The 26,835-nt window shown below is 31.1% G+C and overlaps 3 protein-coding genes across 4 annotated transcripts; 2 read left to right on the top strand and 1 right to left on the bottom strand.

The window, feature by feature from the left end:
* The first annotated feature begins 961 nt into the window (after window positions 1-961).
* On the top strand, window positions 962-1,876 carry LOC109802480 (uncharacterized). Its single transcript, XM_020363868.2, has one exon. It carries the CDS (start codon window positions 962-964, stop codon window positions 1,874-1,876), a length of 915 nt encoding a protein of 304 aa, XP_020219457.1.
* Window positions 1,877-12,309: 10,433 nt separating this feature from the next.
* On the bottom strand, window positions 12,310-15,503 carry LOC109803021 (putative purine permease 11). 2 transcript variants are annotated; one of them, XM_020364471.3, is made up of 2 exons: window positions 15,345-15,503; window positions 12,310-13,590 (listed from the first exon to the last, which is right to left on the bottom strand). In XM_020364471.3, the coding sequence occupies exons 1-2, from the start codon at window positions 15,349-15,351 to the stop codon at window positions 12,509-12,511; spliced, it is 1,089 nt and encodes a 362-aa protein (XP_020220060.1). In that variant the 5' UTR covers window positions 15,352-15,503; the 3' UTR covers window positions 12,310-12,508. The 2 variants fall into 2 exon arrangements, with proteins under 2 accessions (XP_020220060.1, XP_020220061.2); XM_020364472.3 differs by having other exon boundaries at window positions 15,228-15,387.
* A 7,635-nt stretch (window positions 15,504-23,138) lies between these two features.
* On the top strand, window positions 23,139-26,835 carry MTACP-1 (mitochondrial acyl carrier protein 1). The gene is made up of 2 exons (XM_020362943.2): window positions 23,139-23,388; window positions 26,441-26,835. Exons 1-2 carry the CDS (start codon window positions 23,215-23,217, stop codon window positions 26,615-26,617), a joined length of 351 nt encoding a protein of 116 aa, XP_020218532.1. The 5' UTR covers window positions 23,139-23,214; the 3' UTR covers window positions 26,618-26,835.

Consider the following 26,835-nt stretch of genomic DNA (forward strand, 5'->3'; position numbering starts at 1 on the left):
ATTCAACCAACGAATAATTGCATGCCCACAAGCCAAGATATCGTCAGATTAGTAGTAAAACATAAGATTACTTGCACAATAATTGCACATCATTATCCACCCATTCAACTTCACCTTCAAATTACATATATAACTAGTGCCACTAAGTTCTTTTTTTGGCAATCCATTTATGTAATCATCAAATGAGTATGTATATTTTCTGTTTCTGCTATAATACTCGTGAAATGAGGAAAATAAACCCTAAACATTACTATTTTATAATTTAATTCTCGAAAAAAAAAATAGTTGTTCCCTCGTCTGCATTGTGCTAAAAGCTAGAAACTTTTAAATGATTTAAAAATGACACATCTTGAATTAAACTAACTAAAATGCAACTAATTGGCCGATTATTAAATCGAACAGGTGAATTAAAATCGGACTTTTCCATAATAAAATTGGCAAAACACATGTCTCTAATAAAAATGAGAAATAAAAAAATGTAGGTGCAAGGTAGTGGATGCAATGTGAATGAGTATGTGTGGAAGGAGCATGAGGGTAGGAAAGTAGTTCCTCCATCATTTTCTTGAAGCTATCTAAGTTTACATTCATTTTGTCCCTACTCATATTCTTACTACTTATTAATCTCTACATATCCCAGAACAGAATAATGAGCTTTACTAAGGAAGTTGAAAAACAGTAGATTAAAAAATTAAATATATAGAGAGATATAGTTGTTTTGTAGTGGGGGGGAGAGAAATGTTATTCTAAGATGCTTGACCCTTTCTTGAGTCTCTCTCCTCCTTTTCTTCCTTTCAATTGAATTAGCCCAACCCATCATCTTCCACTCACACACTAAAGACTCAACAAATGCAATCTCTCTCTCTCTCTATTTTGTAAGAAGACAAAGCAAGCCATCTCAATCTGCCAGCAGATCTCCACGAATGCTGCTGCTGTGTAAAACGGCGTCGTATGCAACCCCCCAATGAAGTGCAAAAAACACCCCTTAGACCTTAGCAGCACCGTCGGTGTCTGCGCTTCATGTCTCCGCGAACGCCTCATAGCGCTCATGGCCGCTCAGGCCCAGGCCCAACCCCATCCCCAGGCCCAATTAACGCGAGGCCACTCTCGCGCATCCGACGAATTTTCCAGAAACTCCCAACCTAACCTTCCCCCGCCGTTAATCTTCCCTCGCTCGGTTTCTCCCTACGTCTCTCGCCGCAAGTCCGACTACTCCGCCGCCTGGCTCGCCTGCGACCACCGCCGCGACCGTCTCTTCTACAGCACGCCGCAGCTCGGCCCCACCTTCTGCGCCGCTGACTCCGCCTACCACGCCGACGCCAGCTCCTTCAAGAAGCGCTTCCACGGCTTCAGACTGTTCTCCAAGCTCTTCAGGTCCAGATCGGAGAAGCTCCGCTCCGATCCGCCGTGCGACGCGTCGCCGTCGTGGTTCTCCGCGTTTTTCCCCGCTCGCCGGAGGAACAAGGACCGGAACGGAGAGGATTCCGCCGCGCCGCGGCGGCGGTACCGCCCCTCGGATCGCGGAATGTCGCCGGTGAGGACTGAGGATTTCGGCGACGAATGCGATCAGTCGCCGTCGGCGAGCGGATACGCCTCGGAGGCCTCGCCGTGGTGGCGGAGAACGCCGACGACGGCAGCGTCGGCGCGGCGGACGAAGCTAGGGCACGCGAAGAGCGCGTCGGGCTCGGGTATCGCGCTTTGCCTGAGTCCTCTGGTTCGGGCGAGTCCGAACCGGAGGTGGAACCACAAGGGGTTTCCGGCGGAGATGGCGGAGGTTAGAACAACGGCGGCGAAGCCTCACCTCTCCGCCGCGGCGTCGTTTAACAAGAACCGTTCGAGGAAGCTTGCGGATTTCGGACGAGCCAACTATAACCGTTGATTTTGTTAACTTTTGGCATTACCGGACATGACCGGGTGATTCTCAATTTTTTCTTTTAATTTTTTTTTCGTTTTGTGCACATTCTTGATTTTATTTTACCATAAAGAGTAAAAAAAAAAAAAAGAAAGAAGAGAAACAGATTATTTTTAAAAAAATTCTGTTTGTACACAAATTGTTTACTACATCTACATGGACATGGCTACATGCAATGCAAGAGAAGTGCAGTTTTTTATTTTGATTTTTTAATTTGAAGGGATATAGTTGACATTGGTGTGAGATGTGACTTGAATTGTTTGAAAAATGTGTATGGGATTAATGTTGCTTTTTCACGATTCTTGCTAAGACTTTTCATTCTTCATTATTTATTCACTCCTCAACTCACAACTGAACTCACCACTTTTAATTATTAAAATTAATTCTCTACTACTGTAAATATAATTTACTATTTTATTTTACTTATCTAAATGTTTTTTAAGCATATTATTAGTGTGAAGTAAATGGTTTAAGTCAAATAAAATATAAAACAAAAAATAAAAATCTCGTATCTGCATTAGTATATGTTTTCGTACTATAAAGCATTTCCCTTAACAAATTTCGTGGTGTGGTTATATTAGTCAAATAAGTTCTATAATCTTTACCTTTTGTTGGAGAAATCCAAAAGTAAGTTAGTGAGAGTTTTATCCTGGTTAAGGTAAAATTCACACTTGAGTGTATCAATTACAATTAAAATTATAATTTTGTGCATTTGAATTAGTTAACTTGTTTAAAATTGTAATCTATGTTAATAGATACACTCTTAGATCTTTAATATAAGTAAAAAAAAAAATACATGAGTTTTTGTATTAAATATAAATAAAATTGAATTAATTTCACTTCATTTAATATTTTCATTTACAAAATATTCTTCATTTATGTAAGGTTTTATTTTAATGATTTTTTCCCGCTTGATATTAAGTTTTCAATAATTTATACACCAAAAAACTAATACACCAGAAAAGTTTTCAATAATTTTTTTAAAATGAAATACAATTAAATGATGTTAACTAATTTTTTTAATCAGCATAAATCAGTTTTTATTTACTTATTATATAGGAGACTAATTCTCTTCGAGAAATGTCATTTTGAAATTCTGAGGAAAAGATAACGACACAAAAACATAATAAAGACAGTAAATTTTCTATAAAGATGATAAAGTTGATGTTTAAGTTGAACATTTGAGAGAGGTTTTCATGTTTAATATTTAATTATATTTCAAACAATTGTCTATGAAAGAATGCAAGAAAAATATTGAACGTTGACATTTTATCTGAGCATAAATAACCCACAGTTGCTTTTGAGTAAAAAAACAAATAAAAAACCATCAAAATTTTTGCATGGTTGGTTGTTGCTTTTAAATAATAAAAAAAAACATGAATTTTTGTATGTTATATATAACATTTTTTTTATCAAGAAGAGAATTGATTTATGTGTATTTACAATTTTGACAAAAGATTAATTGGTAGATATTTTGATAGCAATGATTACAAAATAAAAATAAGAATATATAATAGTTTGTAGAAAAGAAACTTGATGTAAACTGAAGTGTGGAAACTTTTGATGAAGAAGAATGATAGCATAGCATAGTTGGTGGATGAAAAAGTAGGAAAATTGAAATAGGTTTGAAGAAAAGGAAGATAGTGGTGAGGAGCATAATGAAGGGATAGTGCTCCCCACTTGAAGTGTAAGTGAATAGGTGAAGAGGTGAAGTGGTGAAGTGGTGAAGTGGTGGGGGCATTATTTTGGGTTGAATGTTGCAATTGCAGTTTGTGGTGGTGAATTGGAACACACAACCATTGCAAGTGTAAGTGTTGCTGACACTCATGCATGGGGTCCACACCATTTAACCACTTTCTGAGCTTCCTTTAATTCCCTTCTCTACCCTCTTTAAATGCCTACACATTATTCTACACTCTTTTTTATTTTATTTTTTGGTTTTGATGTGTACACTGTTTAATACAGCCTAGGTGGAGCATGGGGTGGGCTTGGTCCATTCGTGGAATTTTCATTTTTCAACTCATTTTAGGGGATACGACTAGTCCATTGATTTGTTTAGATTTTGTGAATCCGTTTTTGTTACTAACAAGGATGCCACTAGTCATGGCAATCTTAATGTGCGGGTATATGTTGAAATCCGTCCCGAAAACTCGTATTTATCAGGTTCGGGTTCGGGTTCGGGTTCGAGTTTTTCTTAATTGATAAAATCGGGGACGGATGTTAATACCTATCCTGTCCCCGCCCTGCTTAATAATATAATTAAAAAATTATTTATATATATATAAATCAAAATTAGAAATATTTATATGTAAAAATTTGTTCATATTTATTTAAAAAAAAAGAAAAAAAAAGAAAAAAAATAAGAGCAGGACGGGGATGAGAACCTAAATTTTACCCCGATAAATATCGGGACAGGAGCGGGGACGGTTTAAATTTGCGGGGGGAGGACGGAGAACATAAAATCCGTTCCCGCCCCGCCCCGTTGCCATGCCTAGATGACACAAGGTTTAGTCAATTAGTTTGAATAGAAGGGTGCTAATCTTTTAATTTCATTTCTTATCATCTGTCTTTTTCTTCCATCATTCAAACCAATATTTAAAGGGTGATGATGTTCGTCCACGGATTGAGATGGAAACATGAGAGATTGAATGAAAAAAAAAGTGATTAATGTTATAAAGAATGAAGTAAAAAAAAATAGAGAGAAAATGTGGTGGAAGTGAGATGGAAGAAAAATATATCTATAATGAATATTTTTTTTTATATTTTTTTATTATAGTTGTTTTAATTTAATATATATTTTTTTTTAAAATCAAGAGTAATTGATTTTGTTTGTTCAAAACTTCTCAAGATTAGAGAAAGAGATGTAACAATTATTTATTTATTTATTCATTGTTTGTTTGATAATGTGATGATAGTAACGATTTTGCTATAATAATGAAATATAAATTACATCACTAATGTTTTTATTCCTTTTGATGATAAATATAAAGATTAAAAAGCTTTTGTCCTATCAAAATCTTGTTCTTAATTATCATCGTTGATAAAAATGAAAGTCCACATTATAAAAAAGAACTCATAATTATTATATAGGTTGTGTTGAGCAAGTTTAGATTTGGGTTGACTTTCTTAATAATATCTTCTATAGAAATGATGATAAAAGAAAAATTAAAGAGTTTTCAATAGTCATAGCAAATAGGGGTTTTTAATTTTTTTTAACATGACTTATATTTTTTTTAGTCCTTACATTTTTTTTATTTCTCATAAAATTATTTTGATCATTTTATATTCCCTATAAATTAATATTTTGGCCTTTCAGTTTCCATAAAATTATTTTTATCATTTTAATAAAATCTTTGAAACATGTGATTACATGGATGATATTAATACAATGACAGGACGCTTTATTTGCTACATCATTATTTAACATTACTTTTCTAACTTATATTTTAAAAATTAGATTGGTCGATGTGATCGAAAAATGGTGAATTAATTTAAATAAATCATAAAATTGATTAGGCAAAAATTTGGTCAAAAACTAAACAAAATTAATTAATAACAAATCTAAAATTTAAAAGAGAGAGAAGTAAAAATTGAAATATTTAGTTATTTGTATAGTTTTTTAATCAATATAAATCAAACTCAATAGTAACAAAGGAATTTACAACAACTCACATACACTGTTGAACTAACCGAGTTAGACTCTCTATTTATTTGTATAGTATTTGGTTGTAGGCTAAAAGAGATCAAAATTCCTCCCTTCTCACTTTTGTGTCTCCTTCAATATCGATAAACATTGGAGAGAAAAAAGTGTAAAATAATTATAGATTGTGCCAACTAAATTATCTTCGGTTAAAAACTTAAGTTTAACGATTTCATTCTTTTACCATAAAAAAAAAAAGTAATAGTAAATTAATTTATTTTTTTTTATCAATTTTTATTCCAAATATATATTTAGACAGAGTTAAATATTTTGTTTAAATAAATTTCTTCACAATTACTTCTAAAAAAACACAATAAATTTTTTCATAAACTAAAATAAGTTTTTAATTAATTAAAACTTAATTTTCAAAGAAATTAATATTAAAGAATTTTTATAAATTAACTTATATATAAATTAATTTTAATTTTTGGGGAAGTTTTTTTCTTCTTCTACTTTTTCTTATTATTTCTTCTCATAGAAGTACTTGTAGAAAAATTATAAAAAGAAAATAATAATTAAAAAATACAGTCATGCATTACATTATTCAGACACTCTTAAAATAATAGTACACTTCAATTGAAATGGTATACTAAACTTTAATAAAGACTGGTGAATCATTAAAATTAAATACATCAAGTTATAGGTTTTGTTAAAGCTGTTAAAATATTCACAATGTTTATGGAGCAGAGATGGCAGATAGTCAAGGTTAGTTGAAGAATTGCGTAAAACTTGCATAAATTCACTTGTCAAGTCATTTTAATGTAGCCAACCCTTCTCTGATTTAATTAATATTCTCATTCATCTTCAATGGAAAATACCACAACCTTCCGCTATGATAATTTGCCCCACTGAACTTGGTCAATTTCAACCACCTAATGAATCTCAGTAAAAGTATACGAAAACAACTTCTTACTTTAGAAGCAACAATATGCAATAGCAATTGTTACATATTGCAACAATTCATCACTCCAACTACTTTTAATTCCACCAAAAAAAAAAAATGATTTCATGGAGTTGGAACAACAGGATTAGCTTTTGATATATATATATTTTTTTTTAAAATCCCGGTTATCTTCGGATCAAGAATTAAAGATTAATTTCTCGAAGTGCTAAAATACATTTAAGAGATTAACTTTGTTTCACAATATGTTCTTTTATATATATATGGGTCAAAGGATTGAACTCCTAACTACATATAAGTGATAGATAATGTGCCAACTATAACATACCATATTAGTTGTGACTTTTCTTTTAAATGTTCTAGAACATGCAACCTGACTCCACAAGTTTGACTGTTTTGCTTTTCAAAAAAGAGCAATGATCATAAAATTCGTATCTAAACTGATCAGGAATATAAACAATAATCAAGGTTATTTAATAAGTATTTACTGAAAATCAAAAATTCTTACACACTGATCAATCTATGTTAAGTTTCATTTCATGTACAGTATTCTGAAGAACACAGATCTTAATTTTTTGGGAAGTCCAAAAGAATAATGTGCACAATGCATTTATGAACTTAGGATTGAATCCTGATCCTTACTATTACATTGTCGGGGGAAAATAGAGTCTGTATTACTTGTATAAGAAGCAAAAATAAAGAAGCACATGAATGAAGGCCAATGCTGCAGATTCTATGTCTGCCTATGGGAAACATATGAATACTAAGGATAATATAACCTCTTCCAATAAATTTTCCTTCCCATCCATCACAAAATTTCCAAACACCCACTACCAAGAATCATGTCTGCTACATATGATAACATTTGGGTTATTAATTTAGGTGCCACAACGCCAAACTGCAACAGGTTTGACCATTAAACAATTTTTGCTATTCTCTACCTTTGACTCTTTTGTTTCCCTTTTACTCAAAGATTTATTGCATGTTCCATTAATCATTAAAAGTCTCATACTATCATTAGTAAACTGCCAAATTCACTTTATTTTTTTATTTTCATTCTTCCCTTGTTTTGTCAAATCTTTTAGAGAAACATAGACATGTGCTTGTGCTACTTCAATCAATTTAATCTTCAACACCTGAATTCCACCTCTAATTTTCTGCAGTAATTTTGCAAATTCTGTAAATAAATTGTTAGTTTCATTGATTTCTGTCATGCAAGCTGTTATGGCAAATGTCATGTTTTAAGTATCAGCTGCATCTTACCACAATTTGCCCTAAACTCCCAGAACTCATCTACACTGGCTTATGTGTACCAATGTTTGTTAGAAGATAATTCTTAGCTTTTTTACTAATAAAAAACAATGAAGTATAGCATCCTAAAAATAAAGAATATTCCTCTTGATTACACTGAAAAACAGAAAGTGAATATAGTCACAAAATGCAATACAGGTTTCACATATATACTTGGGGCTTGTAATAATGATCTTGTTTGGTCGATTGAATAAATTTTTTTTATAAACAGTTAGAGATAATAAAAAAAAAGTAAAATACATTAATTTTTTCCATATGTCATAAGCTAAAATCAACTTATGCCACCTTAGTTTTTAGAGAAGTTACATTTAATCCAATAAAAAAACTACATTTCATTACATATATGATAATTATTTTGTTAAAAGGCACACCAGCAATGTTTCTTTATTGGCTAATGGTGAAATTTTTTTTATACAATTAATACACAAAAATTAAACCATTAACATTATGCAAATAAATAATTTAGAGAAATGTTGTTGTATATTTTTATAATTAAAAATCACATGTTTTGTTAAGTCTCACTTCAAGATTAATAAATTTCTATCTTGATTTTATAGTTTTTAATAATTTATTATTATTGATAAAGTGTACTAGTAGCAATTCTATTTGTAAAAAGATTTCAGCAAATAATGATAATAACAATGCTTTATCTTTGTCAGTGCCACAAAGCCGTAATCCTATAGACACATTAGGCAAAGATAAATAATAAATAAATGAGATATATTTTGGATTTAGAAAATTTTTTTTTAAAAAAAAGAGGGGAATTTGGTGGTGGAAATGACATGCGAAAGGATTAAACATATGTAAGGTTTGTAAAAGAAATATATTTAAGCATAATATTAAGAAGGAGTTGTGTATATAAAATGTTTTAACATTTAATGTTATAAATATAAAGTTTTTTTCATTTACAATATAAATAAATATGTTACATACCACATTTCATTTAGCCTTATTGTAAATTTTTCAGCAGGTCAAACTTCTCTCGAATTAGAACAAAGATGGACATTAGAGAACAACATAATTGTGTAAAAAATTGTTCCTATTGTGACACTCTTGATCACGCCTTACTGTAAATCTCCCAGTGAGTCATGCGAGCAAGGAATATGAACTTTCTGAAACTTGCTGCAATCATACCACAATTCATATAGTCTTATTGTAAATTTCTCAGCGAGTCAAACTTCTCTCGGATGTTGCGTTTCTTTCAACTTTGTGGCCAAATCTAGAACACAAAAGAACTTTCAAGGGTCGGCCAAAGTCCAGCAGGATTAGAACAGAGATGGACATTAAAGAATAACATAATTGTGTAAAAAATTGCTCCTATTGTCACACTCCTGGTCACGCCACCATTGATCTTTATTATTGTAATGAATTTTAATAAATTTATTTAGTCATATTTATAATGTTAATATTCAATAAATTTAATCACTTAATAGTAGTATCTGAATTTTGGTATTTGATAAGTAAAAATCGGGGAAAAAAAGCCTGAATCTGTAGGCCAGAACGGCCCATTTTGATTCCATTTTTTATGTGCATTTTTTGAATTCAGAACGGCCCATTTTGATTCATTCATCATGTTTTATTTTTTAATCTGGAACGGCCCTTTCTAAAATCAAAACAGCCCGTTCTGGAATGTAAACAGTAAAAAGTGCTAGTTAGATAAATAAATTTACATTATTACTATTTGAGTAAATATTTTTTAAAATAATATTATTTGAGTAAAAAATTAACATTCAGCATAAATAAAAACTTTAAGAAATGTGTAGGATACAATCATTGATTGCATAAACCTGTTTCAATTGACGGAAAATACAATAGGCAGGTAATAAACAAAAATAAAAATGAAAAAATAAATTATAATTCATCTTTTCATAAATTTCATTGAACCTGCTATTCATTCCATGTTATTCGTGCAGCTTTCATCAGCATCATTTATCAATTTGGGGAAAAAAATTAAACTCTCTTGTGAAAACAAAATTTTGCTGAAAAGAAACATATTATTCTTAAAAGTTTAAGCAATAATTAAATATATTTTACAAAATTCCCTAAAAAAATTATACTTTTAGATATCTTATTTTAAAAAAAGAAAAAGTTGAAGAAAAAAAAATCTTATACCAAACAATACGTAACAATAAACATATCATTTGAAAGTTTATAATTTTACAGTTTCAACATTAACACTATGATGTTAAGTCCCTGTTGTCGACAATAACAATTATTTTGCTGACTTGACTCAAACAATTCCCTATATGAAAAGTTTATAATTATATTGATGTGAGATTACTAATCATTTCTTACAAACTATATCTTATTGTGATAAAATATTATTTTATGAATGTGATCAAATAATTTTATAACCGGATCAAATGTCATCTTTTGCACTGAACACGGGATGATAATATTTTCTTTTCTTTTCTTTCGAATGATGATGTGTTTATCATTACGTATTGTTTGGTATAAAAACACACACTTATCCCAATTGTAAAACATAGAATTATAAACTATGATGTGAAATTAGTGAAAAAATACTATCAATATTTTTTTTTATATAATACTAATTCAAATGATTTGATTATTATGATATTACTAATGAGATCAAGTATACAAAATTGTATTTAATTATAAAATTATTTGATAGTTCGTTAATCAATTTATTTTAACAAATAAAATAATATTCAAAATATATGTAAATATTTATTATTAGATAACATATTTAAAAGAGTTTAAATCATTTAAATTTGATATGTATAATTATGAAGGTATTATCATCAAATAAACCAGTTAGATCAATTAAATTTATATTCTATAAAAAATTATTATAGCATTATTAAGTGATATAATAACTATAAAAATTTTACCCATGTAATTTGATCCCCTATATATATTTATTTATTGTTGTCGAGATTAATGAGTCAGGAGGTGTTTTATTCATTGAAAAAATTTATTTGATGTCAACATTAGACAACTAGGCTTAGGCAAATGCACAATCAAGATTGGACCTAACTTTTTTTGATTTGGACAACCCATTCATCCTAACTCAAACTTCATGCAGTTGCATACTCACCTATATATTTGTTGAGACCAATTAATGTGATGTGTCATTGGGCCAAACCCAACTCTTCTTCATCCACACTTACAACTCCATCAACTTGTTCTCTATCTCATTATTCCAATTCATTGTTTTGGTATTCATTATATCTCTTCTTCGTGGGGAAGTGAAAACATTTCTACCTGATTTGGGTAGGATTTCTATCAATTTTTTTTTTGGAACATTTAACACAACTGTGTATTAAAACTTAAATCTCAAATTCAGGCTATTAGTTAAGATAAAGCAACTTTGTATTAATTGATCTGCACGCTATATATGATAATTATTCAAATTCGTTATCCTCTCTTGAACATGTGACACACCTCTCTTCTGTTATATGCATCATCAAGATTCACGAAAAATTTTGCTTTAGGGCAAGAATTATATATAATCTTTTACAGGTCTTTAATATTTTTTCTAATCAAAATTAAAATTTTATTACAAATAACATATGCTAATATTTATTTTATTTTTTCAATACACAAATTACTGATGTAACAGTTAATTATGATTAGAAAATAATACCTAAAAAAAAACACCTAAAAACTACTTATACTTATTCTCAATCATGATCTAGGCCGAACATTGCTTACAGTAAATAGGACTATTGCAAAGAATACTTTTGCTGTAACCTATTGATATTGATGAGCAAGAAAAATATGAACAATTAGGAGATAAAATTATAAATAGTTTTTGCTGGACGAAATAAAATTAAGATTAGACATTATTTTCTAGTAAGAAATATTTTCTTCCTGTAAATTATAGTATTTCGTAAATTCCTAAAAGCTTATAATAACACCATCATCTAATAAATATTTTGACAACCTAACTTAGATATTGATAACCTTGTAGATACCGTAGCAACTCCCATTAAAGCAATATTTACATCCCTTGTTCATTTATTTCTAGAACGGAAAAAGACAAAAACCAAGAGAGAATTAAGAAGAAAAAAAAAATTGGCCTATTTAAAACTAAGTGAATAAATAACTTTAGCAAGAAGAATAAGACCTCTCGGTTGTTAATAAAGAAATTAACAACTTCATAATTTGTTATAGACGAGTATGCAATATTCATTGTTGATTTTCTTATTAATAGTTGAATCTACTAACTGACCTTTTTGAATAACTGCTGCTGCAATGTTCTTGTTATCATTTAATAATATGTTGTTGACCAATGACCTCATCATTAAGAAAAGATATGCTTCGTTAACAGTGGTTGTGACTTGTGATAGTAATGGTAAAACTTCTACAATTTAGCAATTCAAGCTTGAATTTGACATTATAATAAAATCTCAAGACTTCCACCAATCATACAGATATTATTCAACTTGTCACAATTCACAAAAGCCACTGAAATAATGTGTAATCAAAAGAGCAGAGAGAGACTTCCAATTCAGACCACTATCAGACACAATAACCTTTTCATTTTTAGTAAATGAGAGAACAACAATCCAGAATTGACAATAACCTCGTAACTATACTATCTCACTAGTTCCGTGAGACTGAAGGAGAAATATCTAAAGCTAGTGTATGCTATACTGAAGAATCCAAAACTGAAAAGAAAAATGGCACTTCACCAAAGAAATGGCCAAACTGAATATTCTCAACATGAAGAATCATTTTGAGACTTAGCAACAGCTTGTGCATGCCTTGCCTTTGAGTCATCAAGATAATTCTGATAGATATAAGAGGCAAAACCCCATATAGCCAAAAGCATAGAAATTATCTTCACCCCATTCATCTTATCATGAAAAACTATAACAGAAGCAATAGGAGTTACAGCTAAAGAGACAGTGCTTATAACATTGGAGTAGAGAGAAGACACTAGGAAGATCAAGCCAACAACACCAACGGAGCATACCTGCCATGCTATTGCCGTCCAAACCAAAGTCATTATATAAGCAACTTTTCCTTTCTGAAAACCCTCCATCTCTCCATGCAGAGTATTCCATTCCCCACTCGCAAATAAGCCTATGACGGCAACACAAGTGGCGACAAGTGATGTGTAGATTTGCATTTCCAAAACTACAGAAAATGTTTCCTTCTTCAGAACCTTCTCAAAGGACAGTTGCATGAGGGAAAGCAGAAGAGAGTACACTGCAGAAGCTCCAAGGGTACAAAGAAAACCAATAATGTACTTTCCCTTGGAGACACCAGATGGTTCATCTGAGTCATCATTAACAGCAAGGAGTGCAGAAGATAAAGTGAGAACCACTGTAGAGTTTATAATCAACACAGTGAACTTTTGAGCATTGATAAAATATGAGAAAACTGCATTGAAAGCTAACTGTGATGCACAAATCAACGAATAGGTAGATGCTGAGAGGTACAAGAGTCCAGTGGAGTACATCATATTATCAGCAGCAAGTATGATTCCCAGAACAAAATATATCAAAGCAAGAACAGTGATAGAAGCTGAAACAGAAGTTGAAGCCTCTTGAGGTGAAGGAATTGTAAATAATGGAATGAACAAGACTGGGAAAGCAGCAGTTTGAACTAGAGTAGCCATCCATTTACTATTTCCACCCTGATCATAGTAAAATCTTCCAAGTATAACAGCAGCAGATTGACCCACAATAAGAAAGGCTATGCAGAGTGACACTAGAAACCACCATTGCCAACGCTTATATTTATTAAATGCTATTTCAGAAATTGTTCCAGCTGAGATCATTGGTTCTTCATTATCTGTAATGTGAATCAACATTAAAAGTTAGTGTCTCCTTTAAGTATTTTAAAAGAGCCACAAGAACATCAGAAGCAAAAGTAAATGCAAAAAACACAATCCCATCTAAACTCGATACAAGTACTGGGATTTGACCCTTTTGAAGTGAATACGAGTAAAGCAAGATTTCATTCATTAATGAGAAAATCAACTATTGAAATTTCAACACATTCACGATTTGTCATACATAAGCACATAACATAACAATTGATTTTCTTATAACGACTGATATTATTCACTTTACCCTCTAGAGTGAATTGCTCACTTTAGAGGAGTTGGATTGTAAGTGCAATATTAAAACTCTGTACATTCGTATTTGAATATGGTTATATCAATATGCATGTAACATCAACCGTTGATTTTTTCATCAAGTCACTAATACTACTTACTCACTTCATCCTCTAAACAGATACTGATAAAGTGTGTTAACCAAAAGAATAATGTTCATAATGCATTTATCAACTTAGGCTTGAACCCTGACCCTTACTTGCATTGTCGGGGAAAATAGAGTCTGTATTACTTGTATAAGAAGCAAAAATAAAGAAGCACATGAATGAAGGCCAATGCTGCAGATGCTATGTCTGCCTATGGGAAACATATGAATACTAAGGATAATATAACTTCTTGCAATGAATTTGCCTTCCCATCCATCACAAAATTTCCAAACACCCCCTACCAAGAATCATGTTCGCGACATACAATAATATTTGGGTTATTAATTTTGGTGCCACAACACCAAACTGCAACAGGTTTGACCATAAAGCATTTTTTGCTATTCTACCTTTGACCCTTTTGTTTCCCTTTTAATCACAGATTTATTGCATGTTCCATTAATCATTAAAAGCCTCACTATCATTAGTAAACTGCCAAATTCACTTTATTTTTTTTATTTTCATTCTTCCCTTGTTTTGTCAAATCTTTTCTAGAGAAACATAGCCATAATGCCAAATCTTTAGTCTGCATTATATTATCCTTGGTATATAAGTTAGTATTTGAATTACTCGCTTTACAGGAATCAGATCATACAACATAAAACTCTACACATAGGTTAGTATTCGAATAAGGGTATATCAATGTTCATTCACATGGAAAATGGTATTGTATACTGATAAAGACAAAGTTAATAAAAAATTTCAAGATAGTAAACCAACTCCAACTTAATCCATTATAGATTCTCATTACATGAAATGAATAAATAATTGGCCATCAAATCAGTTTCTCTTCTTAAGTAATGGCATAAGTTGGCCCTTGAACAGTAACTTTTGAACATTTTCGATTTCAAAACATCATTGGTAAGTAAAAACATCCTAGAAGTATAACCTTAGGTTTTTCAGGGTTGTTATCTAATAAGAATTGAAGTTTCATCTCCGTAATAAAGGCTTGCAATAGATGCCAACATAGATTTTCAGGTGAAACATTAATTCTGATAAGAAAACAACACTAAAAACACTCAAATAACCGTATCTATCTATGTTTTGTCCAAAACTTAAACCAACCCAAACCCACTCATACATGCATATAATATAAACCTCAATATAGATAAAATATTTGGGAACAATCAGAAATATACAAACATGGAAGAAAAAAGGAATCTGCATACCCAGTTCCCTTAAATGAGTGAATTGAAAAAACGAAAGCAATAACAGAAAATCATGATTGAAAGAAAACCCATGTTGTATGGGGTTGGGAATTGAAAAAAATGAGATGAAAGAGGTACCGGTCATGTTGTTGAGGGGTGAGGCGGTGGCGAGAAAGAGTTAAAAGAGAGAAAGGATTTGAGGTTTGAAAAGGGTGTAAGGGAAGATGACATAACATAACACTTGACATTGGCATCATATGAATCGAATACGATTCAAAGGTCACGTGACAAGTTGGAAAAGGTGGAGCCCAACCAACTTAACAACTGTTATCTAGTGTGTTCTTCACTCGCTATGACTGCTCACACGTGTGGATACACTGTGCCATAAATCACAATTTTTTTTTTTTTTTATAAAATGTTTGACCCGTAAATTAAGTGTAAAATTATCGACTTATTTTTACTATAAAATTTCTCATCTTATAAATTAATTTTTTAATAGTATTTTAATTTTTATTAGATAAATTTTTTGGTAAAAATGTTTGTCCTGAAAATTAAGAATAAAATTATTAACTTGTTTTTATTAAAATAAATATTATCCCCCATGTGTTATATTATATTTTATCTTATAAGTTGAACTTAATTTTTTCTTCATAATATTTAATTTTTATTAGAAAAATAAATTGGGAAAATGTTTTTGGTTGCCATATTTTAAGCACAAAATTATCAACTTGTTTTCATTAAAATAAATGTTCATAAGTATAAATTTATCAACTCGTTTTTAGTAAAATACATGTTTAACCTTCTTCTTCATAGTACTTAAATTTTAATTCAAAAAATTTGGGGAAAAAATTATCCCGTAAATTATGTATAAGATTATCAACTTGTTTTTATTAAAATAATTTTTCATCACTTGTGTTATATTATGTTTTATCTTACAACTCTCAAAAAAAAGTTTTATCTTATAAGTTAAGCCTAAAATTTTTATCATTGTATTTTAATTTTTATTAGAGAAAAATATATTTTTATCATTGTATTTTAATTTTTATTAAATTATCAACTTGTTTTATTAAAATATGTTCATCTTTTTTTATATTTATTTTATCTTATAAGCTAAGTTTAATTTTTTTTACAATATTTTAATTTTCATGATCATTAGAAAAAAATTGGTAAAAAAGTTTTTCCCGTAAATTAATTACAAAATTATGAAATCGTTTTTATTAAAATAAATGTTCATCCGTGTGTTATTTTATATTTTCTCTTTTAAGTTAAGCTTACATTTTTTTTTCTTGCATTTAATTTTTATTAAAAAATACTTTTGGTAAAAATGATTGTCACATAAATTAAGTATAAAATTATCAACTTATTTTTTTTAATAAAATTAATGTTCATCTCATAATTTAAGTTTAAACTCTTCATAATATTTTCATTTTCATAAAAAAAATTCAACACTGTTTATTATATTTTCATAGAGTTTATCATTGAAAATAAGATTTAAACAAATTATTAAAACATGCATTTATACTATTAAGACAACATTAGACATAATGTGAAAACATATTAACTTTTTTCTTTTTCACAAACATCGTAGTTCACAGGTCTTCTGTTTTTCACTTTCATTTACTAGTTTTATAATTTACATTTTTATTTTGTTAAACTTTAAACCATTAAATGTATATATAAATTTCAAAGAAAAATGAATGATACAGTAATAGGGATTATATTACTAAAGTAAGCTTCTCTCTACATTAATAGATTTATGTTCAAAGTGAACCTATTATTTGATTTGGATTGTTCCTAAAGTTGAGAAGATCACCAAGGTTTACAAGCCCTAAATTAGCTTGTGTATTGTTGATTTATCTCATATGAGATAAATAAATAGTTGCTGGTAAAATAAGATCCACACAACCACACCAAGAAATGATAAGTGCAGATTTCTTCTTTCATGGCTGTGTCATACCAATACTTTAGAAATTGCACAAAGAGTGAAATATGGATATATAGCATTTCGGGATTTTGAATTATCTAATCCAATTTTTTTTAAGATTCTTTGATTGGTCATCTCAAAACAAAAGTAACATGTGATTATTATTATTATTATTTTTTGCTTGCTCTAATTGATCAATTCATTAGTTGTCCACAATTAAATACATGAAAAATTTTAATTTTGCTATTTAAAATTGCAATAAAGTGCATTATATTACTCTTCTCATTAAGCTCTATTATGCATAAAGTGTATTATATTAACATCAGACCTCACTATTTAACATTAGTAAGCTGTGTTACACTTTGTGGATGCGTTTTTTCCAAAATTTTCCATTTCTATGAGCCAAATTTTCCATTTCACTCACTTTTACTCAAAGAAATTATTCAAATTTATCTGTTTTAGAAGAAAAAAAATGAATAAAATATTGTCTCAACCAACTCTCGACCCTTTTTTATAACTTTTTCGAATTACTTTTTTCACAAAACTTCTCTTCTCCCAACAATTATACAAGAAAAAGGCAATATTTTTGAATTTGATAAAAGTAATTTGAAAAGGTCAGCAAAAAAGGGCTGAGAGTTAGCTCGGACAATATTTTATTCAATTCTTTCTAAAATAGATAAATTTTGAATAGTTTCTTTAAGCGAGAGTGGTTGAAAGTTTGACACGTGACAATAAGTTTCGTTTGTGCTTCCTTTAATTATTTATAATATAGATTACTTTCATTTTTTTAACTTTCCATTTTTTAAGACTCGATTAGATATTGATTAAATTTGTTTTTCATTAGATACATAAGTAACTCATGCATATATATACGGGAGGCTATTATTGATATATATATATATATATATATATATATATATATATATTTATTTATTTATTTATTTGGGTAAAAAATAGGTGTTTTTTAGACATTTATATTTAATAAGTATTATAATTTTTGTTGTTAAATTCATAACATTTGTTATAAAAGAAATTTGTTTTGTTTACAAACAAAAAATAATAGAAAAGTGGAAAATAGAAAAAAATATTAATCAAGTGTAAATACATTATCATAATAATTTATATTATATAAATGATATATCACTTTTTGGTTTTCACTTTTCTTAAAATTCATTTATCCTTTCTCAAAAAAAAATTCATTTATCCTTTAATTTATTTATCTATATTTATTTAAAATATTTTATTTTTGCCTCTATTTGTAATTATAACCAATAACTCTTTTAGTGACTACACATTATCTGTTATAATAATAGTCATTATTAATAATTATTTTTTTCCACTAAATAAAACCATCATCATTATTTTTTTAATAATTTAAATTTTTTATTATTTAAACAAATATTGGAGACACAATATGCATCTTTTCCTTCTCTATACTCTACTATATAGAAAGGGTATATTGATTATATATTTTAATTTGGTCTCCACTTTTTTTGAACATTATACTTCCTATATATTTCATTTTTAATTTATACTTTTGATAGACGTAATAATTTATAAAGAAAAAAGGTTTCAATCATAGTGTCAAATGAACTTTTAACATCTAAGCAACACATGTGAATTAAGGTTCACGTACTAAAATAAAATATATTAAAAAAAAAACAAAAAAAAAACTAATTAACCTTTCTTTCCTATGCATGGTTATTTTATATTAGCGTGAAAGAGGAACTTTCATAATATATTTTCGAAAATATGATGTTGACAATTTTTTTCTCTCTCAACACCTAAGGCTTTTTTCGTAAGTATTTTTCATTCCTTTTTTGTTTTTTTATGTATATCTATTTTATAGCTAAATCAAAAGTAGTCTCACTAAGCATTATGTCATAGTTTTGTGACTATCAACCTTGCATTATTCCCATAACCTTTTTTTTTTCTTTCTAAAATCTTGAATCCTCCCTTCCTTATTTATATTTTTATTAAGATTTTTTCTTTTCTATTACGTGAAAGTTAAGCAAAGAGAGACGAACCATTCTCTTTTCTGTGTATGTTTTTCTCAAGATTTTTTTTATAAAAAAAAACTCAAATCCTCCATTCTTTGTTTTAATTTTTTTTATCAAAATTTATTCTTTTTCATAAAAAATCTCAAATTCTCTCTTCTTTGGTTTTTCTTTTATCTAGATTTATTTTTTTTATAAAAAAAAACTTCAATTATCTTTTCTTTGTTTCTGCTATTATCAAGATTTTTTTTTTTAAGAAATCATCTTGAATCCGTGTATTGGATTGTTGAATCATGCGCATCAAGATGGAGACGTGTTTATTTGTAGTTGTCCACAATGAAGACATGTCAATTTTGTAAGTGTTCGCGATAAAGACTTGTCCAATTTGTGTGGATACAGTCTGTTGAAGCATTTAAGATGCGTCTGTGGTGGGTTTGCTTCAAAAAAGTGTCAGACTCGAAGACACGGCAGTTCCATGCCGTGTCCATGCAACATAGGTCACCATACTAGCGTCCGACGTCATCTACATATTGCCTCATGTTGAAACTGCTCTCGGAACCTTGAAGGCGCGCCCAATGCAACACGAGTTCTACAATTATGCAGATCATGAAAATTGCCTCCTTTCACTTGAAACACATAAAATTCAACATGCAATTTGATTGTCTACCCATACACAACGCTAACAACTCATTCCCAACATAATTTTCAACATGCAACAACCTACACCACAAAATCACCCAAAATCCCCCCTCAACATGCAACACACCCTCAAGTCTTTCTAACTCAGTAATTTCAAGAAATTTCGTCAACTCAACCAAAAATTAAGAAGTAATCCATTAGCATACAACCTCAACAATCATCAAAGATCACATCTAACTTCCCTTACCTTTAGATCAACTGAAAAATGAGAAGGGAGAAGAAGAAAAACTTTGCATAACCTCAAGATACTCCACACGAATCACCTATTTAGATTCAAGGTTTCTACTTACTTGAATCATCATCAAGACAACACAAATGATATTAGGGAAAGAATTGGGGAAGATTTAGATTAGAAGGAGACTCATAGATCATAGCACTTCTCTCTAAATTTCTAAAGAACTAAACTTATGAGACTTAATTCTAAATAAAAACCTTATATTATTTCTCCTTTCGAGGTCAAACTGGACTTCTATCCAAAGGAACTCACAAAACTACCTAAACTCATAAATAATTCTCAAATTCTAGAGCTCCTCAAACACAAAACAACTATCTACACAACGACACAAAATAAACTAAAACAACTATAACACTCTACAACTCACAGTGTTACAACAACACAATACATATCCACACAATGAGAAATTTTCAACTTTGAAAACAATACATTTTCTCTAGTCCTAAGTTCACAACATAATTCAACATCATGCATCATGCATCTCATCAATATAATTCAACACAATAACATGGTTCATGCATATCACAACACAACACACAATGCATACTACTCATGTTCATTCAACATACCCATGTTCGATGTGATCAACTCGCGCTTGGCATTAATGTTGGGTGCCACTCATCCCACGCTTGGAGTTACTGAGGTAGAGAGCCTCTAACTTACTCATGCCTGATCCCATTCATATTATGCCTGATGTCAATGAGGCAGAAAGCCTCTAACTTACTCAAGCCCGATGCCACTAATCTCATGTCCAATGTAACCAAGCCAAAGAGCCCCAAAATCATTCAAGCTTGATGCCATTCACCTCGCGCCCAACATTATTGAGGCAAAGAACCTTTAATTTACTCACAGTCAAAGCCACTCATCTGTGCCCAATGTCAATGAGACCGAGGGTCTCTAAATCACTCATGTCTGATGCCATGAAGTTGCACTCAACGTGAAGGTGATTTCTATACTCTATAGAATTGCTATTTGGACTCAAATCACCAAAACCTAACTTCAATCCAACCTGCAATTCTCAATTCAACACATATACATCATATATAACTCAAACTCACAAAATTAAGCAACATGCAACAACAAGAGGATTTAACAATCATCATTTTCTACTCTTTAAGCAAGAAAACCCTAACATGAACATTCAAGTTCCAATTCTCAATTTCAACAATCAAAGCTATAAATTTGGCAAAAACAACACAATAATCCACATGTGCAACACAATAAAGTTTTATCTACAAGCTTTTCTTACCTCGATTCTCCCAAAGACGAGGAAAAAAAAAGAATAAGACCTCTAAGCTTTTGTCGTATGACAACATCGAACTTGATTCTCAACACTTCAAGCTTTGAATCACAACTCAATTTCTACAATTTGAGCTCCTGGGAAAGATTAATGTGCTCCTATGAAGTCAAAAGGAAGAAGAATCTCCTTTACTTCCAATGTTTATATATAAAAAATTTCACTATAGGTGTATCAAAATATAAACTTATGAAGTTTAAGTCTTAAAAAAATCTTATATACTTTTTTCTAAGCTTGGTCAACTTTGACCTCAACTATAAACAACTAAACTTATAAAGATTTCTCAATCCTTAAAGTTTTAAATCAATAAAACAACATATAAACAAATATTCAATTAAATAAACAACAATTACAACATAGTGTTACAATTACCAGTTAGTTTATCCTCAATGTAAGTCCACATAAAAAATATAAAATATAAGAGAATTCAGATTCGATTCCCAAATCTTAACTAATAAGAGTGAATAAATTTAACCAATTTTATTACACTTGTAGTAATTTAAATGTAAAAACTATTTAATAAATTTTTTTAAAAAATCATTCCCTTATCATTAATGATTATCATAGTTTTAGTACCAGAAAAGAGAATTCGGAGATACTCGAAATACAGGGGTTCTCGAAATCTTAGGTGATCAAAAAATGACAAAGAAGTTTCTGAAGAGGAGACATACGAAGCCTAAAGAGAATCAAGAGATACGCGAAGACGTTTTTCATGAAACTCTCGAAATCCTTAAACCAGGAAAGATGCTACTCATGAAAAAGGCTCACAGCCTCGCAACCTCTCAAAGTACAAGAAAAATCAGGAAACATTCAAGTTTACTTTTCGTTGGTTACTCGAAATCCCAGGGATCCGGACATACACGAGCATACTTCGCAACCTCTCAGAATGAAGAACTTAAAGGAGACACGATTAAGAGCGGTTGAAGTAAATCATGGGATAAATGTCAAAGACTGCAGAACGGTTTGGGGAAGTTATGAACGGTTCCAGGAGTTATCAAAAGACGTGTCCGAGAATGAGCCACGATGTAGAGGTTTAAAGCAGTTACACATTTTGGGGCACGTCATATACAATTATCTTTTCCAAATATCTATAAATTGACGAGTCATGCTCGTAGCAAAGGGTCATAAATCACACACCCACAACACCTCACAAGCACTCCTCGCCTGCGCATAAGGCTCACGTGTATACGAGACAGCTGGGTACGATTTATCGACCATCTTTCTTTTTCCTTTTTAGCGTAGCGTAGCGTAGTCTAGTTTAGTGTAGTGTAGTCTTCTGAGTCTGTTTCGTTATCCTTACGAATTGTAATTTTGTTATCATCTAATGAAGGATATGATTTCTGCAGTCAATATACATGTCATTTGTTCGGTTCATGTTAACACTTACGTGCATGAAATTGATTGTATGATTAACATAGATATTTTGTTATGCTAAAACAACAAGCATAAATATTCTGTTATGCTAAAACAACACCCTAATCAATTAACTCTATTTATTGTTTGTACGATTTTATCACTAAAAGTCTTCGAATTTGTCATGTCACGAACATACCTAAATTAAAATTGTGCTAGTTCGAATAAAAAGAACCTATGAACAAAATCATCCACAAACATATAATTATTTATTTGTTTTTAATATTTGAGAACAAAATATAATTAAAAGTTATTGTGCTGGTAAATTTTGTGCAAATCAAAAGAGTAGTTTTTTTTATAAATTATTTTTTATTTTATTTTATGATTATGCGAAATAGGTTTATACGTAAATAAGCAGATGCAGGGTCTAGTTATTTAGTTGCTGCAAAATACACCAAAGCTTCTCGTCACACTGATTCGTTTGCAAAGCGAAAGAGAGAGAAATGGCACTGAGGGCAGCCGTACTCCGCCATATTCGTGTGCCACTCCAAGCTGCTCCAAGACTGCAGCCATGGCGTGCCATGTCATCACACGGCGACGATCATCTCTCCAAAGAGGAGGTCATCGAGAGAGTCCTCGCTGTCGTCAAAGATTTCCCCAAAGTCGATCCTTCCAGGGTCCGTTTCTTCTTTTTCTTTCCCTTCTGTCATTCTTTTCATGCTTTGTTGTCTCGCTATTGTTACAAAAGAGAAACGGGAAATGGGTATTCCAAATCGTGAATCTGCTGATTTGTCCAGATGGGTTGTCCCAAAGTTTCGAAATTTTCACCGACCACCATCTGGGTTGGGTAATGTAGGGGAAAATGAGGAGTGGGTTTGCCTGGCCAATTTTGTGTGATTTGGTCAAAAGGGTTTACCGAAGTTTGGAAATTTAGCTCAATGGCTATCTGAGTGGTGACTGTGTTCTTAATTGTGAGTGGATAGTCTGTTGGTTTAGCTAAAAGGGCCGTCTTCCCCGAAATATGATTTTGTCCCCCTTATAACTATCCAAGTTGCGTTTGTAATTGTATTTTGTTGTCTAAGTTAATGTGAAAATGAAAAATGTGTTTTCAAATCGTTGTTATGTTGATTTAACCTGATGATCTTCCCCAGAGTTTAGCTCCAATAATAACCTGGGTGGTTTTGTAATCTTAATTAGTGTGAAAAATGTGAAATGGATATCCCAAATCGTTATTCTATTTATTGAGCCAAAAAGGTCTTCTCAAAATTTGAAAATTTACCTTAATAGCCATCTGTCTTTTGTTTAATGCTTTGGTGATTTAGTTTATGTGAAAACTGGGTATCCCATTCTGTTGATTTCACCTTAAGGATTTTCACATAGTCTGAAAATTTAGTTCAGTGACAGTAACCATATGGGCACTGTTGGTAGTCTTAACTCTTAACTAGTGTAGAAAATGCGAATCACAAATCACGATCCTGTCTTACCCAAGACGATCTTCCCAAAGATTGATAGTTTAGCTCAATGACCTTCTGATGATGTCTGTTTGATCACCTGGGGAATTGTGGATGACTTAGTGAGAGATTTTAATTTCATGTTAAAAAGCGAATTTTGTTATTGTTTTCAGCTGATATATTATTCAACTAAGACAGGTGTTGTGGAAAAACCTAGATAGGACTAGGCTATAATGCATCTCAAACTTTTTTCCCCATTGTATTTTGATTATGATTTCCTTCAATATCTTCCTAAATGGATCACCTGGTCCACAGGGCTCCTATCACAATGCAGTGGGAGAAGTGTTAGATGTGCAGTCTTACCTTTATAAGTGACCTGGCTGGGGAGGGGGTTGTTTTCTATGTGGCATTGTGACAATAAATTTATTCATGTGGTGCATGCCAGACCTTACCTTGTGAGATAAGACTTTTGTTCTTGTTGTGGTGGTGGTGGTGGTGCATGCTATTACATTTGGGTTCTATGTTATTGTCGTTTTTATATAAAATTATTGATTCAGAAAGCATTCAGATAACCAGATTCTCTTCCCATTGTTTAATAAAACATAATTTCTGCAATTTCAGTAAGTTGTTTAGAACTCCCCTCATTTGATTGTTTATATAACGCACATTCTTGAGCAAAAGGTGAAAAATGAAGTGTTAAAGGCTTTCATTTTTTACAAAGGCATTTTCATTTTGATATGCACAGGAGCGAAGGACTGGACTCTGGAAGACTGTCCCCTTGCTTTGATGCACTTTTCTATTTTCCTCGTTTATCTAGTCATGTTTTTATCCTTATTCTAGGTACTCTGCGCCCTGCCCCCCCCCCCCCCCCCCCCCCCAATAAAGCAAACATATTTGTTTTCATAAACAACACAAATTGTGATATCATAATTCATTTACCAAACACCCTGGTTTAAAAAGTGCCATTTTCTTGATTAATCTTTTTCAAAATTCAAGATAATTTCCTTACTGGGCTCAGGATGGTCTTTCATGACCTTGGCCCTCCTTCTTCCCACTTAAGTGACTTCAAACTGTTCTGTATTCTATAAACATTGAGAGGAGGCTGTTGATGGTTAGTTTGCCTTTTGAAATTTTCTCTGTATTCTCTCCCTTTCTAGGTTGGGGAACGGCTCCTCTAAAATGATTAAATGAAGAATGTATAAAATGTAAAAGAAAGGGTCTATGAGCTCTTGATTTTATGTAAATTATTAGATATTTCAATTCAAGGGAGGGAGGGAGGGAAATATATGAAGTATGAAATAAACTTTTTCATATGATTAAATTAGCTTATGCATAAGTTAATTTGTAAAAGTTCTATCATATAAACTTCACCAAAAACTTATTTTTAAACATACACAGTTATAATTTATGAAGAAACTTATTTTAATTTTTCTTCGTATTTTTTCTTCCTAGAAGTACTTCTGGAGAAGTTTAGCCAAACATATCCATACTCTTCTAGTTCACTTTCAGCCTACTAAGCGTTACTTTACCCTTACCCCACCTGGATTTCAATGCCTCCCACTTCATGGGTTGTTATAAGAATTTCCTCATTCCTGCATTCACTTTTCAGCACGAGAAAACAGTGCATCAGAATAATTACTATCCATTTTTTGGGGGAGTTCTTTACTGCCCTAGTTTTTGTAGACTATTATCAAATATCTTCTTTTCCACCAAAATTTTGGTTCCTCGTGTATTACCATCAATAATACATAATTTAATAAATGTTTAGGTATATGTTAAATATCTCTCGGTTCTCTTGTACTCTTTGAGATAATCTAGGCTGGAAGCAACTAAACTTTTCCTCAGTCAATCCACTCATTAAATATCCAGGTTATGCTTTAAGTTGATCCGAAGCAGTGTCATCCCTAGGTCATTTTACCTCATAATGAAATGCAGCATGGTATAGTATGCCACTAAGGATACAGTATAAACTATCTATGTTTGTATTCCTCCACTAAAGAAACTGATTTTCATTTCAGAAAATTCCAAAATTGTCTTTCGGATCCTCTTTTAAACAGTGTCATCAAAGAGCTTGGATTTCTTTTGCTTTTAAAACTTTTTGCTGTTGTTGTTGTTCATCTTGTGTTTAGCATGTTATAAGAATGCTGCTAGCATTCTCTTTAGTTTGACTGTGATGTGTATTCTTCCATTTTTTATATTCAGTCACACAGGTTTCTAGTAAATTGTAAGCATCGCTGATGATATGTTCTTGTGTTTACCGGCTTCTTCTGCTCCTCAGGTGACTCCAGATGTACATTTCCAGAAGGATTTGGGTCTGGATAGCTTGGACAACGTGGAAATTGTAATGGCTCTAGAAGAGGAGTTCAAGCTAGAGATCCCAGATAAGGAAGCTGATAAAATTGACTCTTGTCATCTTGCTATTGAGTATATTTCTAACCATCCTATGGCTGGTTAACTAATGTGTCTTTTTCCTATTTAGCTTCATGTTGAACTTAATCATCACTGCAACCTTGAACCTTCCCCTTACTTTCACCTGATGTTTCTGCAATCTGGTCTCTATTGTTGTCTTTTTCTTTTTCCATTTTAATCGGAGTAAAGGGGCTGGTTGTTTAGAATAATGTGAATTGTTCAGAGTTGAGTTTGTCAATGAAATACTGGTACTGGGTTTTTGAA

Source organism: Cajanus cajan, chromosome 4 (genome assembly GCF_000230855.2).
Source record: "Cajanus cajan strain Asha chromosome 4, NIPB_CcT2T_4, whole genome shotgun sequence".
Lineage (NCBI taxonomy): Eukaryota > Viridiplantae > Streptophyta > Magnoliopsida > Fabales > Fabaceae > Cajanus > Cajanus cajan.

Bases quoted from the DNA above. Each gene is read 5' to 3' on its own strand.
- LOC109802480 (XM_020363868.2), top strand. From the start codon at position 962: ATGAAGTGCAAAAAACACCCCTTAGACCTTAGCAGCACCGTCGGTGTC.
- LOC109803021 (XM_020364472.3), bottom strand. From the start codon at position 15,351: ATGACCGGTACCTCTTTCATCTCATTTTTTTCAATTCCCAACCCCATA. The intron at 13,591-15,227 runs GTATGCAGATTC...TTCACATTACAG, and splicing joins CACTCATTTAAGGGAACTGG to ATAATGAAGAACCAATGATC.
- MTACP-1 (XM_020362943.2), top strand. From the start codon at position 23,215: ATGGCACTGAGGGCAGCCGTACTCCGCCATATTCGTGTGCCACTCCAA. The intron at 23,389-26,440 runs GTCCGTTTCTTC...TCTGCTCCTCAG, and splicing joins CCAAAGTCGATCCTTCCAGG to GTGACTCCAGATGTACATTT.